General features: G+C 49.6%; 1 protein-coding gene and 1 long non-coding RNA gene across 2 annotated transcripts in view; one reads left to right on the forward strand and one right to left on the reverse strand.

Annotated features, from left to right (window-relative positions):
- Nucleotides 1-1,912: 1,912 nt before the first annotated feature.
- LOC136470322 (uncharacterized) overlaps nt 1,913-17,757 on the forward strand; it is a 36,688-nt gene continuing 20,843 nt past the window's right edge. The window contains exons 1-2 of the mRNA XM_066468207.1: nt 1,913-2,125; nt 2,551-2,835. Coding sequence (XP_066324304.1) covers nt 1,913-2,125; nt 2,551-2,835 — 498 coding nt within the window. The remainder of the gene's footprint in view (nt 2,126-2,550; nt 2,836-17,757) is intronic.
- On the reverse strand, nt 10,828-11,742 carry LOC136474284 (uncharacterized). The gene is made up of 3 exons (XR_010762891.1): nt 11,441-11,742; nt 11,068-11,367; nt 10,828-10,979 (listed from the first exon to the last, which is right to left on the reverse strand). It is a non-coding gene; the product is annotated as an uncharacterized lncRNA (long non-coding RNA).

Below are 17,757 nucleotides of genomic sequence, written 5' to 3' on the forward strand. Positions count from 1 at the left end.
ATAAATCCCGATCATCAAAACCGTTTTTGCACTTCTTATTTAGCCGGTTATGTACTGGTTTTGGGGCTCCGATTGGAAGGAGCTGCTGATTTTGGCTTGCCTGAACTAAGAGTCAATAGCTATGCAATTCTTTTGCCTCCTATAAATGGACATCTATATTATTATGATTTGTTAATGATGTCGAACTCTATTTCGTGATGTCTTTTAATTTTTTTGTGGGTACGGTGAGTTACTGTAATAGCTATGTCTACCTTCTTTGTAATGTTGGACTCCTCTCTTTGATGAGATTAAAGCCCAAATGATATCCATTATAAAAAAAAAACTATTATCCAATGAACCGGTACTAGGAGATAAGCGAGGCCCCTTTTGTAGTGACACGGGCAAGATAGCAGTGGGCTAGTGGATCATGTGCACACAGACATACTTTTGGGCCGAACACTACCTAGAAAATGTCCCGTGGGCCAAAACCGATAGGCAAAGTCCGAAAAACTATCAAGAATGATTTCCTATGATTAGTGATTGTCAGGGATACGTTTAGTTAACCATACATATATAATCATCGTTAGAAGCCATACATTCCTTGACTGGATCAAGCTACGAAGATGCTATTTCCTAAGGCATACATGAAGCTACTATCTATATTGCAAAACAAAGTCGACAGAAACCTAAGTTGGAATGCTTCATTGGAGGGCTGTGCGATGTACTGGGCCCGTGATTTCTAGGGACCCCAAAACTACAAGCCATCACGTAATATATATAGAATATATTTAATATCTTGTGCCGACTCGTTCGGTGTGGAGTCCATGATAAGGTGTAAGAGCAACTCCAGTGGAGTCCCTAAACAGGCCCCTATTCTATTTTTAGGAGCTCAAGCAAAAAAAAAAAAACTATTCCAATGGGCCTCCTATTTAGACTCCCAATTTAGGAGACCTTCCAAAATTTAGTTGGAGGCCCCCAGGAACCAGGGGCTCCTATTCCCCACGCCCGACACCCCGACTGCTACACCGCCGCCGCCACCCCGCCGCCGCCGTCCGCGGGATCCGGCGAGGTCCGGTCCGGCGAGTCGCCTGGACTCCATCGTGGCCGCGGAGCTCGTGGATCCGCCCTCCTTCGCGTCCTCGCCTGCCTCCGCGTCGTCCCGCCGGTTCCCGCCACCCCTCTTCTTCCTCCTCGTCCCGCCGGTTCCCGCCGGTCCGGCGACCTCGCCTGCGTCCGCGTCCTCGTCCTTGTTCCTCCTCTCCATCCCCGCCTCTCCTCTCCATCCCCGCCTCTCCATCCTCGTCCTTGTTCCTCCTCTCCATCCCCGCTTGCGTTCCCGGCCTCCATCCCCGCGCCCGCCCCTCTTCTTCCTCCTCTCCACACCCACCACGCCGACGACCAGCAGCAGCGCAACCAGCAAGACGCCCCACCACGCTGCCGGTTCCTCTCCCATGGACGGCGACGCGTCCCGTGGCTTCTCCGGAGGCGGGCTGCCTCCCCGTCCGACGGTGGCTCCCACGCGACGTCGCCCATTCGTCGCGCCGCATCCCCGTCCGACGCCGCATTCGTCCCAAGAACGTCCTTCTCCCGGTGGCGGCGGCATCGGCTTACCTCCTCGGCTCCCCAACGAGCAGCCTCGACTCGGTCCTCACGCGTTGACCTTCACGGAGCCTCACGCCGCCACCTGGGACGCCGGCAGCACCACAACATCACCAGCACACGTCTATGAGGTTGCCGGCGACTTCAGCCCCAACCAGCACACGTCTATGCAAATTTTTTATCAAATAAAAAAACAAGAACAAATGGAGTTGGGCAGGGGCGCGAAGGCCGGGACAGGGGCATCGATGCGCGAAGGCCGGGACAGGCATGGGAGGTCCAACACAGAGGAAAGGAAGGGCCTTGGGCAGGGGGTTGCTCACTAGGGCTCGTGAAGATGTCGTTCGGGTCGCGGTTCACGGCGAGCTGGGACACGGCCGGGACGGCGCAGCGCGAGGGCGTCGCGCGGCGAGGTGGTTCCGTCGGTCGACGTCGAGGCGGCTTCGTGCGGTCCAGGGGCTTCGGCTCGCCGTCGGTGGCGTGGATCAGGCGGGGCGCCGGAGCTGGCGGCGCGCGGGCGGGGCGCGTGTGCGGGGCGCCGGCGGCGCGTGTGCGGGGCGTTCTTGGGCTGGAATAGGGTGTTGGGCTGGAGTTGAAAGCAAATTTGGGTCCCTATTTTTTGCAGGCCAGCATGCAAATGAAAAAATAGAGACCCAATTTGCATGCTGGGCTCGAGTTGCTCTAAGAATCATGTGCCATGATCTTTTCTTTTTCGTTTTGGTGATTTAGATGAAATATCGCAAAGTCTAACGCGCTACCCGTCGCGCTCGGCGCCGAGCGCGCGACACCAGGTCGCAACGGGTCGGCCCAGCAGACTGCGCGCCCGCCCCCCTCCCTCCATCCAACCCGCTGCGGAATTTGCTCGCCGGCCGCCCCCGAGGCATGGACGCCGAGCTTGTTGCCAGGCGAGCGACCCACCCACCCCGTGCTTGTCAGCCGTGTGCTACCACCACCACTGCGCTCGCCGGCTGCTAGTCATCCTTGCGCCCGTCGGCCACCAGCCTGCTGCTGCACGTGCTCCGGATCCAGGACAGCCACGTCAGGTGGCAGACGTGCAGCGCCGCAGGTGGTCGAGGTCGCCACCTTCCAGCTCGCCTCCACCTCGTCCTCACCGCCCTCCAGCTCGCCTCGGCCGGCCGTATCGGTGCCTCCTTGCGCGGGTTCGCCGCGCTGCGCCGCCATGCCCGCACGAAGAGGTCCCATTCGCAGTGGGAATTGCTGTGTTATTATTCGGCCTTCCAACTGAATCATCTAAGACAGGTCTTTGTTCGTCCCATCTCTCAACTTCTACGCCAGCTTCAGTATCAACATCCATATAGTCAACTGAATCAATACATGAAGCAGGCACCTCGCATTGCTCTGCAAAGGAATGTTCTGAAGATGCTTCGCTTGTGGATTTGCCAAATTGCACAGAGCTTATCCTAATAGGACCAAGCGACCCACGCGCCTTGATCTGTGCTGGTATACGCTGTAGTCTGCAGGATTTCATTTGAAAATTGAAATTTCGTAGCATGTAGCAAGTTACATAAAAATGAAATTTTCATTTCAGTCCTGTTGTTGTGGCAAGTTACTCAATTGCTATTGGCATTACCTTGCGTTATGATTTGAGAGCTCTATTTTAGTTTTCATTTTGTCTTCTTTAGTTTTTAGTTATTATTTGTCAATTTCATTTCCATTATTTTTGTTGTCACTTTTTGTCAATCAATGGTGTTGTAACATGGCCACCGCGAGTGGCGGAGACCTACGCAGTCAGCAGGTTACGAAGGCGTCTCCGACCTGATTACCAAAACGGAGGTTGTGCTCCCACGCCTCCAAAACCGGGAGAGAGAACGGTTGGTCAGATTGAGCTTGCAGGTTGCGGGCGACGGCCCTGACGGAGTCTCCGCCCGGCCGGATCGTAGGCGTCTCCGGCCGATGGGGCGGAGGTCGCCCCGACAGGAGACTAATTAAATGCCAACATTGTTTGGGTATGTGCAGGTAACCGGATGAGGGCGCTCGTGGATTGCGCGGGTGCTCCAGCATGGTCTCCGCCCGTCGGGGCGAAGACACAAGCAGGAGATCGGCGATCCTGGGATGCCGGAGGCCCACAACTTTGGCACTCCCAGAGGCGGAGGCCCGAAGGCTCAGCGTCGGACCCTGAGGCCGGACAGAGCAGAAACCCACGGCGGAGGCCCTAAAGCCCATCGCCGAGTCTTGAGGCCCGATGGGCCGGTTGATCATGCGGGCCCAATACCAGATGGCGGCATGGCAAGATTACCCCCGAGACGGAAGGCGAGTAGAGGAATATCCCAAGAATGTACTATAGCAGTTGAGGGATACCACTGTAAACTCTGTGAATGTGGTAGTTGAGCCCTATAAATAGGGAACACTTGTAACAGTAAATGGTTGGTTGGTGAATGAATCAATGAAACCCTAGTTTTCGTGCCATCTCACCACACGCCCTCCTGTCGTGCCTAACCCGAGCCTCCGCCAGAGGGCAACGTCCGACGGGCGGAGGTCTCAGTCTCCCCCACGTTGTCTGAAACCGCCAGTTTTAACATTGGCGCCCACCGTGGTCTGGCCGAGACAAACCAACGATGGCAGGGAAAAGAAAAACCACCACCAGAGCAGCAACGACCACGGGTCAGAGAGGAAGGCCTAGGCGCACCACTCGTAGCACCTACGCAACCTCTCCAGCGGAGGATGGCACCAGAGCAGATGCCCAGGGTCAACCACCGGAACCCCAAGATCTAGAGATTCAAGATCCGGAGGCCCAACCAAACTCAGCCACAACACCCGAGCAAGAACTGCAACAGCTGCAAGCACAGTTGCAAAGAGCACAGCAAGAGAGGGACAGAATGGCAGCAGCATTCGCAGCTAATCAGCAAGCTATCCAAGCATCAGCACAAGCAGCAGAAATAAGGCAGCAGTTGACAGTCCTACATGCTGAGATGCTAAGTATGCAGCATGCAGTACCAGCGTCAACCTCCGCAATCCCAGCCTCCGCAGCAACACCAACTGCAACCATGCTTCAAGGTCCTATGCCAGTGATCAGCCAGCCGACGATGCCATCCCGGGTGATACGGAGGCCTATCGATCCCAAGTCCCCACTATCTGAAGGCATACAACAGTCGCCATGGCCAACAGCGTACAAGCCAATCACACCACCAAAGTTCAACGGAAAGACAGACCCCATCAGTTCATTATGAGTTACGAGGCAGCAGTAGCCTCCGCCAGCGGAGACGACGCCGTCTTGGCAAAGTCATTTGTCATTGCAGCCGAAGGCGACGCGCTGGCTTGGTATTCTATGCTCAAACCAAGCACAGTCTATTCCTGGGAGAACCTCCGGGACAAGATATTGGCAAACTTCAAGGGGTTAACAGCACAACCGCTGACTTCCACAGACCTGTTCCAGTGCAAGCAAATGCAGGGAGAGACACTACACGACTATTTCTGGAAATTCATGCAACTAAAAGCGAAGGCACCAGATGTCCCAAACGAGATCGCCATTGAAGCAGCGGTCAAAGGCCTCCGAATCGGGCCGTTCGCAGCACACCTAGCAAGAAAGAAACCAACTTCCATACAACAGTTGTATGACGAGTTCGAGAAGTACTGCAGATCAGACAATGACCTCCGCAAAAGGCTGGAGGAGCAAGGTCAAAACAGACAACAAAACATCAGCAAAAACTCACAGAAGAGCTATACGGACCAGAACACATCAAATCAGAAACCACGCCAGGGGCAGGTGCTCAGCATCGAGGGACAACCTCACCCCGAACAAGGGCAACTGACAGGGCCAACAGGGCCGGAGACCCAGACCAGGAACCAAGGTAGGCAAGGCTACCAAGGAAAAAACTGGAACAAAAACCACAACCAGAAACAGCGCAGGCCATATTGCGTCTTTCACGGCGAAAGCGCAGGGTACAGCACCAAAGACTGTCCAGAGACAAAAGACACACAGGAAAGAATGAAGAACAAGCAGACCGCCCAACCTCCGGCACAGCAGAATGCAAGAGAGGTCAACAACACCTACACAACTGGCCACCAGCAGTACTGCCCCATGTACCCAGCGCTAAATGCAAACCAAATACATCCCTCCACACTGGCCTCCACCTATTACCTAGAATTCCTACCAGCATGGCGGTCAGCGCCCTCACAGCAGCCTCCGGCGGCCAACTACAGGTCAGAGGCAAGCCTGACCTACATAAACCCAAAAACTCCCCACATAACCTACCTCGAAACAAACCAACCGCCACAAAACCAAAGCAGGTTCGAGTATTCGCTGCAACAGCAGCAAATGCAGCAACTGCCTCCGCCACCCCCTCACAACCAACTCCCAACACCAAAAAATGAGCCAAACCTAGAAAACCAAGTCAACCCTCATGGAGCACTGCCAACAATAGGCATGATACTGCCAATCGTCGGAGGATCATCAATGGGTTTTCAAATGAAAAAGCAAAAAAAGATCACCTACGCCTGGTAAACAACGTAGTAGTCCAAGGCCCAGCAAAATACACAGATTGGTCCAGAGTCCAAATCACATTCACAGAAGAAGATCTCCAGCTAGAAAGCTACCCCCACATAGACGCGATGGTAATCAAAACAAACATAGCAGCATGGGAGATAAGCAGAGTGTTGATCAACACAGGCAGCTCAGCAGACATCATCTTTGCAAATACCTTCGACCAAATGAAGCTCATCAGGAATCAACTATAGCCTTCCGAATCACCTTTGATAGGATTCGGAGGCAAACAGATACATGCACTAGGAAAGATATCACTCCTAGTGTCCTTCGGAACCCAAGCAAACGCCAGAACCGAATACATAACCTTCGACGTCGTCGATCTGTATTACCCATACAATGTCATCTTGGGAAGAGGATTCACAACCAAATTCAATGCAGCCCTGCATATGGCCTACCTGTGCATGAAAATACCAGCACTCCATGGTATCATCACAGTCCGAGGCAGCCAGAAAGAAGCAAGAAACATAGAAAAAGCAATCTACAGAGCCCAAAGAAACATCAATGCAGTCGAGTCGACAGACAAAGAACTAGAGCCTCTGGATATGCCTAGAGGAAAAACAGACATGGCAGATCAAGAAGAGACAAAGCTGACCCCTCTAGAAAAAGAGCTACCAGACAGGAAAGTAACAATCAGCTCAGAACTGAGCAAGGCAGAGGAGCAAGAGCTCATGGAAACTCTAGTAAGAAACAAAGACATATTCGCCTGGTCAGCCTCCGACCTCCAGGGAGTCAGTAGGGACATCATACAGCATGAACTGGATATAAATGAAAACACGAGGCCAAGAAAGCAGAAACAAAGGAAAATGTCAGAGGATAGAATCCTGGCAGCAAAGGCGGAGGTGCAAAGATTGCTAGATGCAAAAGTCATCAGGGAAGTCAAGTATTCAGAATGGCTCGCAAATGTGGTAATGGTACCAAAGAAAAATGGCAAAATGAGAATGTGCATAGACTTCATAGATCTCAACAAAGCCTGTAAAAAAGACCCTTTCCCATTACCAAGAATAGATGCCTCCGTCGACAAGGCAGCCAGATGCCAGAGGTTTTCTCTCCTCTACTGTTTCTCTAGGTATCACCAAATTTGGATGAAAAAAGAAGACGAAGACAAGACAAGTTTCACCACTCCATTCGGGACATACTGCTACACCAGAATGCCGGAGGGACTCAAGAATGTCGGAGCGACCTTTGCCAGAATGACAAAGGAGGTTTTGGGATCATAGCTAGATAGAAACATCATAGCCTACGTCGACGACATAGTGGTCATGAGCAAGAACAGGAATGATCATGTCTCCGACTTACAGGAGACCTTCGCCAACCTAAGGGCAGCTGGCCTCCGCCTCAACCCAGAAAAATGTATATTCAGAGTTACAAAAGGGAAGATGCTCGGATACATCATAAGCAGCGAAGGCATCAAAGCAAACCCAGACAAAACCAGAGCAATAATGACAATGTCAGAACCCAAAAACAAGAAAGAAGTGCAAAAACTGACGGGAAGAATAGCAGCGCTCAACAGATTCATCTCAAAATCAGCAGAACGCAGCCTTCCTTTCTTCCAAGCCCTGAGAGGCGGAGATAACTTCAAGTGGGGACCCAAGCAGTCGGAAGCATTTCACAACCTGAAAGAGTATCTGGTAAGCTCACTGGTGATCTCCGTCCCAGAATCAGAAAGCCACCTACTGCTGTACGTGGCGGCCTCCGACCATGCAGTCAGCGCAGTCCTAGTTCACAAGCTTGAAAAAGAATCAGGCAAAACTCAAAGGCCAGTTTATTTTATCTCAGAAGCACTGTCCGGAGCCAAGCTAAACTACACGGAGGTGGAAAAAGTCGCCTACGCAGTACTGGTGGCATCAAGAAAACTAAAGCACTATTTCCAAGCACACGAAATCTTAGTTCCAACATCACCGCCATTACAAGACCTGCTCAGAAACAAAGAAGCCTCTGGCAGAATAGGCAAATGGGCCACAGAGCTATCACAATTTGGTATCTCATATGTCCCCAGAACATCAATCAAATCACAAGCACTAGCCAATTTTGTAGCAGATTGGACACCTCCGACAGAGCCCAAGATACAACCAATCAGCCAAGGCTGGACAGCATTCACGAATGGAGCCTAGGGCCAAGCCGGAGCCAGAGCCTCCGCCGTCTTAACGGCACCCTCCGGCGTCAGAATGAAATACGCAGCCAGGCTAGAGTTCAAATCAACAAACAACATTGCAGAATACGAAGGCCTGATCCTAGCGCTAAGCAAAGCAAAGGCCCTAGGGGCAAAAACATTGACAGTCAAAATAGATTCCCAAGTGGTCACTGGCCAAGTAGAGAAAGAATACACAGCAAGAGAGCCGGAACTCATCAGATACCTATCCGTAGTCAGAAATTTGGAGTGGAGATTCGAGGGCTTCACCCTGAAGCACAAACCAAGAGCAGAAAACGCAGAGGCAGATGAATTGGCGAAGGCTGCAGCAAACAACCTACCACTGCCACCAAACACTTTTTACCAGATCTTGAAGTCTTTGGCAACCGCAGAGATACCTAAGGCACCAAAGGCAATACTACACCTGCAAAGTGAAGATTGGAGAAAGGTGATAACAGAATTCCTACAAGGCAAAACCAGCGAAGAAGATGAAGTGAAAGTAGCAAGAATACAGGCCAGAGCAAGGAACTACACAATCTTAGATGGTGTACTGTACAAGAAAGGAGTAGTCTAGCCTCTCCTCAAGTGCATATCACAGAGTGAAGGCATAGAGTTGCTTCAAGAAATACACTCAGGAATTTGCGGGTCACACATTGGCTCAAGAGCGTTATCAGCAAAGGCAATAAGGCAAGGCTTTTATTGGCCAACACACATACAAGACGCAGAGAAGACAGTCAGAACATGCAAAGCATGCCAAACATTCTCTCCAGGGCAGCTATAACCATCGTCGGAGACCCAGCTCATACCTCCGACATGGCCGCTGCAAAGATGGGGTATGGACCTGGTCGGCCCATTACCGCCATCCCAAGGAGGAAACAGATTCGCAGTAGTAGCAGTGGAATATTTCACAAGATGGATAGAGGCAAAGCCTCTGGCGAAGATAACCTCAGAAACTATCAGAAAATTCTTCTTGCAAAACATCATCTGTAGATTCGGTGTATCGAGGATTTTGACAGTAGACAACAGAAAACAATTCGATTCAGAGAACTTCAAAGAATTTTGCAAAAGCATAGGGACAAAGCTAGCCTTCGCCTCAGTATACCACCTAGAGTCCAATGGTGCTGTGGAAAGAGCAAACAGAATAGTGTTCTCAGCAATATCAAAAACATTGCTGGGCCTACGCAAAGGAAAATGGGTAGATGAATTACCTAGAGTCATTTGGTCACACAACACACACTACTACACAAACTTTAATGGAGGCGGGCGTTTTTGATTTTCCGCGGCGGGCAAAGCCGTCCGCCATGGCCTAGAGGCCACGGTAAATCGTGGCTTAACCGCGGCGGGCGGCTTTGCCCGCCGCGGTTAACCGATTTACCACGACGGGCGGTGTAACGTGCCCGCCGCGGTAAATATACTTTTACCACGGCGGTCACGTTGAACCGCCCGCCGCGATAAATTATTTTACCGCGGCGGATATGGTACAACGCCCGCCGCGGTTATGTTCGTTAGCCGTGGCGGGCATTATTATTTGCCCTCCTCGGTAAATTATTTCCTGAATTAAAAAAAATACAGTAGGCATATAATTAAATTCAAATTCAAATCACATCCAGATTTCACAGATTAAACTTAAAAAGTATGCAGGCATTACACATGAGATAATATACATATATATACATTCACTTAGTCATTCTTGTCATCGTTAATTCATTACATTTACATATTAAAGTCGTTATACATGCCCTAAGGAGTAATCTTGCGGACGCATCATCGTGGGCCATTTCCTCAGCCTCTCGTACTCCGGTAAAATCGCTAGCTGGCTGTTCTCATTGAAGAACGTGCTCCCTTCAAGCATGCATTTGTCTAAGACAAACTTACATATGTCCGTCTTTGTCTGCTTGAAGGAGTGTTGGGTGCTCTGCACGTCTCTCCACCAGTTCAATCCATTCTTGAGCACCCTCCAACTGCTGCTGTACTGCTTGCACTCCCTCAGGTACTCACAGACGTAGAAGCCACAGGTTTGTGATCCTACCGGTTGTTTGGCACACTGCATGATCGATACACAAGCATTAGAATACAGGCATTAGAACGCTTATGAACAGAAAGCACAATTAAACCTTTCAAATACTTACCAGAAAGTTGCGTCTGATTTTGATGCGGTTCTTATGCTTAGCCTTAAAATTCTCTGTTCTTCGATCATAGCATTCAGGATCCTTCACGTACTCCTTATAAGCGCTATATGAAATGTACTAGTATTAGGCAGGGCATTAGAACGCATATGAGAAGACAGTTCAGTCACTTACACTCTGAGGCAATCTTCAAAGGCCTTGTACCCTTTTAAGTTTGGCATTCTCAACGAATCAAATACGCAGGCCCTGCCATCCTGAGGGTAGATGATAAATGCAACCCAGTGACCCTCGAGGCCTTGGCTGCGCCATTGAAACAAAATACAGGTTACAATGAGAAATAATAATACTAGCTAGCTACCCACTTATCTCTACAGGCATGTCTTCGACTTACCCAAAGTGGTAGGCAGCTACGATACACCCATTTCTCCTGATCTTCTTCATTGCTCCTAGTATGTACCTTGAAATATTCAACTTCTCATTGTCCATCAGTTTCTTCCTGTGCGCCTCTCTCTGTCGCTTGGTCAAGTCTTTCATGGTTGGATGATTGTCATCTAGGTGGTAACCAATGATGACTCTTTGAGCAATATGCATTGGAGATAGATAGATAACATCAAGTTTTAGTTCCTTGGATATATAGGCCATCAACCTGCAAGGACAAGCCATCGTGGCATATATAAGTAGTCTTGACCGATTCAAAGGCAGGTGATATGTGAAACTCGCAATTCATCACTTACATAGAGAACAAGGTGACTTGGGCGATGTCAAGGTCTTGTTCCCGTAGTAGTCTGTACATGTCGTGGAAGTCCACGGGGAGTTCTACATCATTGCCGGGCAAGTGGAAGTACTCCGCCACAACCTTGACTAGAAAACCATGTAGGCCAGCTTTTGCCGCTTCCATGTACCAGAGATGAAACCTCCTTGTCTCCCACCTTTCCTCGTCGACGAGCTGGGCCTTGGTTATCATGAACTTCCCATGCTCGTAATGGCCGGGGCAGTCATCCGATTCAGGAAATAGATGGAAAGGTGATCTCGGCCTGGGATAGAAATGTTAGTACCATATTATGGCAAAGAAAAGTTATTAGCAAATTATGCTCGCCGCTACCATACCTTTCGAACTCAAGTGAGTATGTGAGATGCCCTTGGTCGCCTTTAGTCTTCGCCGGCGGTGGAGGACAGTGGCTTGTGCTCGCAATGGCAGCAGGCGGTGTCTTTGCCCCTGGTTCCTCCGTGCCTCCCGGTCCTTTGCTTGTGCCCTTAGACGGACTATCGGGAGGTGGAGGTGGACTTGTTGTTGGAGGAGGAGAACGAGGGTGAGGGCTTGTGCCTCGGGGTGACTTCCTTCCCTTGTCATCCCCGCCATTGCCTTCGTCATCGCCGTCGCCGTGATCCGGATCATCGGGGGGACAAGATCCGGCAACGGATGGTTGTGATGCTGGTGTCGCCATCGGTGTAGAAGTCGACGTCGAGGGAATGATCTCTATGTCATCCTTGTTCCACAGGACTTCAGAACCAATGGCAGCTCCAAGGATCGTTACCCCTTGTGCAGTTGGATATTCCATTTCAAATTCTTCATATTGGGTCGCATACCATGTAAGTATCACGGCAGCATAGTTGGCAGGGATCTGGTCTTGGTTGAAATCTTTGATATCTTCTTTGGGGTGCATGTAACCCTCACCCACGGTCAACTTTTTTGCCCTACCGAACGGGATGTTGAGGTTGACGCGCATGGGTTGCCGGATGTCGTCGATGGGGTGCCTTGGGCGATCCTCGATCATCGGCAGTGGCTGCCCTTGTGTCTGCCCTTGTGGAACTTGTGGCACGGCCACGCCAGCCTGGCGAAGCATCTGTGACCTCATCGACACCATATCTGGGTCATTGCTTGTGAAGGCTTCTTTTATGGACCGACTGATCATTTCGGCCACGCCTTGATCATAGCCCTTCTGAAAGATGCCCTCCTTGTACCTCTGCCTTGATCGGTATGTGGCAGCGTCGGATTGCCATGACTCCACTGAGTTCCAGCTCATCTTCGACGACATGCCATGGACGCGGCCACGGTGCTCGGGGGTTCCCAGCGCTAGGGTCAGCAAGTCCTGGCCCCTGCGAACCTCGAAGCTGTCCTTGGATTTAGCGGCCTCGATGAGAGCCCTCTCCACCTCCTCGAACTTCGGCTCATTGAACTTGCTCGCGCCCTCCTTGAGCTTCTTCGGCTTGCGGGCATAAATGAAGTCCTTAGCCCTCAAGTCTACACCGTCGTACGGATCGGGAAGCCCGGCGGCAGCTCTAGCCCTTTCTTCCTCCCGCCACTGGGGCCTCTTACCAGCAAACCCAGTCATGCCCAAGTGGTGGGGATGTAGGTTCTTCTTCGCGAGTGCGCTGAACTTGGCGCTCTTTGCCTTTACTTCTTTTGTTGTTCTTTGTTTGCAGAACTCTTCCTAGTGATGTTCCTTCACCATAGTGTATTTGACACAGGGTGACTTGCCTAGCTTCAGGTAGTACCTGGTCAGCATGGACTTGAAGTTTCTAAAGGCTCTTCCTGCCACGTGCATGACCCACTCCCTGCACTTGTCCAGATCGGTGTCCTCGGGATAATGGAAGCTCCTCGTCACCTCACCCCAGATATGTGTCTTGTAGTTGACCGGGACATTGTTCCACTCTGCCCAAGTGATCTCCACCTTGTCCTTGACTATACATGCCACCTGGTTGCTGAACTTGGCAAGGACCGTGGGTGGCGACAATGGGTTTCCCTCTGGTCCCACCTCATGGATCACATGGACTTCGCCGTGGATTTCCCTCCGGTGCCTCCCGTGTTCCCCCCTTCTCAGCTTTGTCCTCTGACCACTAGACTTGCCTGAAGTGGTTGGAGATGGAGCGGGGGGTTCTTTGTCACTGACTTGTTCCTCCTCGAAATTCAATTCTCGAGGCACCACCGGCATCTGTTCAGGGTTTGGAGACCGCGCACTTTGAACTTCGTCGTCCCTCGGTTGGTAGGTCGGATCATCATCGTCCTCTATACGACGTTTCTTTGTTGGCCTCGGGGTCACGGACACTTGGCTCTCGAGGCTAGTTGATGATGATGCACTAGGGGTAGGGTCGCGCCATTCGCTTATCGGTTCCTCCGCCATTGGAAAGCTACAATGAATACATATTTCAGTTGTATAGACACAGTTATAGAGTAGTAAAGTAGAGTAGTACTAGAGTAGTAAAGTAGTAGTAGTTGGCTCCGATTTGCCCCATTGTCATCACATCGCTTTTAAACTGGTTGCTTGTATCTGGTATACAAGCCATCCTAGTTTAGCAGGGGCACTCGATCATCATCGCCGCTGCCTCAGCATAAAAGGGTTCACATCATTGCATATGCCACTGCCTCAGCAATAAGTTTAAAAGTTCATCATTGCATATGCCAAAAAAGGAACCAGCCCCATTAAATAAAAACCTTTCACAAATCAAAAACAGGAGCAGCAGTAGTAGAATAGTAGTATAGGAGGGAGTAGAGGTGTAGAGGAGGAGGGAGTAGTAGTAGGCAGTAGTAGTAGTATACTAGTAGTAGTATACTACTAGAAAGTAGTAGGCAGTAGTAGTAGTAGTATACTAGTAGTACAGGAGGGAGTAGAGGTAGGCAGTAGTAGTAGTATACTAGTAGTAAAGGAGGGAGTGACCAATTCATCTCAAAATTCTCACAAATTATATCAAATTTGGCAAAATTGCAGCAGAGTGACCAATTCATCTCAAAATTCTCACAAATTTAGCTCAGAATTAGTTTAAAGGCAAGGTGCATCATAGGTAGTGGCATATGCTCAGAATTTTGTCATAAATTTCTTTGGCATCATAGGCAGCAAAAAGAATTGAATTCAAATGCTACGGTTCACCAAAAGCATCATAGATCAGTAGTATAGCAGTTCAAAATTCACCAAGTGTAGTATAGCAGTTCAGTTGAATTCAGAGTAGCAGCAGCAGTAGTAAGACAACAGTGGTAGAGAGAAATAGGTAATACAAGTACAATTTTGCATCAAGCACTAGAGTACCAGTAAGGGGATAAGTAGTAGCTAGCCATCTCAAAAAACTTTTACAAATCAAAAAATTTGCATCAAGCTATAGAGTGTAGGCAGTAGACAGTAGAGTGTAGGTAGTAGAGTGTAGGCAGTGGATTAATGGGCATCATGGCAATTGGCAATGCCAAACTGCCAATGACAAGCAAGAGAGGCAAATGCAAAAAAAGTTCATCATTGCATATGCCAAAAAAGGAACCAGCCCCATTAAATAAAAACCTTTCACAAATCAAAAACAGGAGCAGCAGTAGTACAATAGTAGTATAGGAGGGAGTAGAGGAGTAGAGGAGGAGGGAGTAGTAGTAGGCAGTAGTAGTAGTATACTAGTAGTAGTATACTACTAGAAAGTAGTAGGCAGTAGTAGTAGTATACTAGTAGTAGTACAGGAGGGAGTAGAGGTAGGCAGTAGTAGTAGTATACTAGTAGTAAAGGAGGGAGTGACCAATTCATCTCAAAAAGGAACCAGCCCCATTAAACAAAAACCTTTCACAAATCAAAAAATTTGCATCAAGCTATAGAGTGTAGGCAGTAGTATACTAGTAGTATAGGAGGGAGTAGAGGAGTAGAGGAGGAGGGAGTAGTAGTAGGCAGTATACTAGTAGTGTTCACAGGCAAAAGCTATAGATGTGCGTGTCCTGTCAGATTCAAGTGAAATACGATGAAGGTCATTCAGTAGTTCATACAACTGCAAAATAACCTCACAGTATCTATGCCCCCAATTGGAGGTTTGATTACTGAAAATATATAACTGATAGCAGATTGAATAAGTATTCACATGAAAGGAAAAAATATGCCATTTAACTGTACATGTTTTATTTCATTATTTGTAGAAATTCATATGCCTAGCTGCTAAATAATTTATTACTGGAAATTCATATGCATAGCTGCGAAATAATTTGTTGCTGAAAATTCATAGCCTAGCTGCTAAATAATTTTCGGTTCTAAGTAGCTAAGTCCAATTATTTCTGATCTTAAAATTCAAGTCTAAAAATAATTTACGGCTGACATGTACAAATTCCAAAGCTGATTTACTAAGTTCTATTTTCTTTACCCAGTCCAGGGCAAAGTGGGACTGCTACTGTTTTGTGCTTCATTTTTTCAACTGTCCAGTTTAGTCAAGTTCTTGATTCATGATGACTTGATGCTGCTACAGGAGGTGAGTCGTGCTCGTTGACTAACACTTGCTTGGCAACTTTAGTAGCTGTGCTTTTTGCTACTAATAAAATTTTTGTGTGTGCATTTTCTTTTCGTTTTTTAAATGATTCTGTTCTATCATTACAAGTTGTCTCAATTGTTGATGGGTGGCTAATGCAACCTGACACTTGTAAAATGAGCTAAGATATAATTGAAAAATATGAACATATTTGTGACAAGTACGGGCTCTGTCATTTTAGGCTTGACTATCTATGCAGTTACTAATTTTCATGAACAGACATGGTTTCATAATTGTTTTCATAGTTTCAGTTCATAAATAAAAAAATGAAATCCCAAATGCAGAGGTTAGGTCACGTACCACTGGTGGCGTTGTTTCCTTGCGCGCTGTGTAGTGCTGCCTGAACAGGAGAAGGGTGGAGAAGGCCGTCGAGGAATTTGGCAGCGGCGGACAGGTCGGAGCCGGCGACGCACCGGAGCTAGGGTTCCAGGGATGGGGCGCCGGAGGAGCACGGGGATGGGGCGCAGGCAAGGGAGAGGAGGACGGGGGCGGGGCATGGGAACGGGGGAGGAGGATGGGGGCGGGGGTCACCACGGAGGAGCAGCGGTGGACGGGTTGGAGCTGGCGACGCACCGGAGCTAGGGTTCTAGGGACGGGGCGCCGAAGGAGCACGGGGATGGGGCGCAGGCAAGGGAGAGGAGGACGGGGGCGGGGCACGGGCACGGGGGAGGAGGATGGGGGTGGGGGTCACCACGGAGGAGCAGCGGCGGACGAGTCGGAGCCGGCGACGCACCGGAGCTAGGGTTCTAGGGACGGGGCGCCGGAGGAGCACGGGGACGGGGCGCAGGCAAGGGAGAGGAGGACGGGGGCGGGGCACGGGCACGGGGGAGGAGGATGGGGGCGGGGGTCACCACGGAGGAGCTCGGCGGCATGGATGGCGGCGGCGACGCAATATTTCGGTAGCCCTTCGGGTCGAAATCGAGGGCGCGAGGCAATAAGAAAATTTGTGCGAGCAGCGGCACATATATAGCGCATGGATTAACCGCGGCGGGCAATATAATCCGCCCGCCGCGGTAAATGTTTACTGTAGCGGGCACCTTAAATTGCCCACCACGGTTAATCTATTAACCGCGGCAGGCGCTGTTACGTGCCCGCCACGGTTAATCTATTAACCGCGGCGGGCGCTGTTACGTGCCCGCCACGGTTAATATTTTTTCATTTCCTCCCTGCTATTTATTACCAATCTAAAACTTATTAATCTAAAATTTATGGGCACTGATATTTAGTACTGTGTAAGTAGTATGTAAGTAGAGAGTAGTGTTGTGTAGTAGTACTGTGTAGTAGAGAGTAGTGTTGTGTAAGTAGAGAGTAGTGTTGTGTAGTAGTAGAGTAGTACTGTGTAGTAGTAGTAGAGTAGTGCTGTGTAGTAGTAGAGTACATGTGAGTAGTAGAGAGTAGTATTAGTACAATAGATAGTAGTAGTATGCTATAGTAGTAGTAGGTTGAGTAGTACTAGTAGAGTAGTATGGTTCCATGATATTAATAATAAGTTACAAAACTTGTCTTCAATAGATCGAGCTATATTATTACATATATGTCTCTGGGATACATAAATCATTTTGGTGCAGGTGCTTTCACCGTCCTCTTCTCACCATCGGGGCGGGCCCACGGCATCATCCTGGACTTGTTGAATCGGTCCTCGACGGCCTTGATCTTCTTTGGATGATCGATAAAAAGCTCGAGCTCTGCGTAGTTGTTGTATTGTTCGGGACTCAGCACCCCATCAGCTCCCACAATCCGCTGCTTTCCGGACACAACCACATGCCTTTTTGGGTCCTCTGCATATATATAGTAGGCCACTTGTGCGACATTGGTTGCTAGTACCCACGGGTCATCTTTGTAGCCGATACTTTTGAGGTCCACGGTGGTTAGCCCATAACTGTCCACTACAACCGCATTCGGTTTGACCCACTGGCAATGGAAGACGGTTATGCGTAGGTTCTGGCCGTAGTCAAGTTCCCATATTTCTTCAACTTGCCCATAGTATTGCCTCCTTTGGCCCGTGTACTCTTCTTCGCCCTCGTATCGAACACCGCAGTTCTGTGCCGAGCTCTTCTTGTCCTTGTCTTTCGTGTGGAACCTGTAGCCCTAGACGTCATACCCTTGCCACGTGGTGATTTGGCTAGATGGGCCTAACACAAGCCTCTTAACGGTCTCCGTATCTT

The sequence above is a fragment of the Miscanthus floridulus genome, chromosome 8 (assembly GCF_019320115.1).
Source record: "Miscanthus floridulus cultivar M001 chromosome 8, ASM1932011v1, whole genome shotgun sequence".
NCBI classification, from domain to species: Eukaryota; Viridiplantae; Streptophyta; class Magnoliopsida; order Poales; family Poaceae; genus Miscanthus; species Miscanthus floridulus.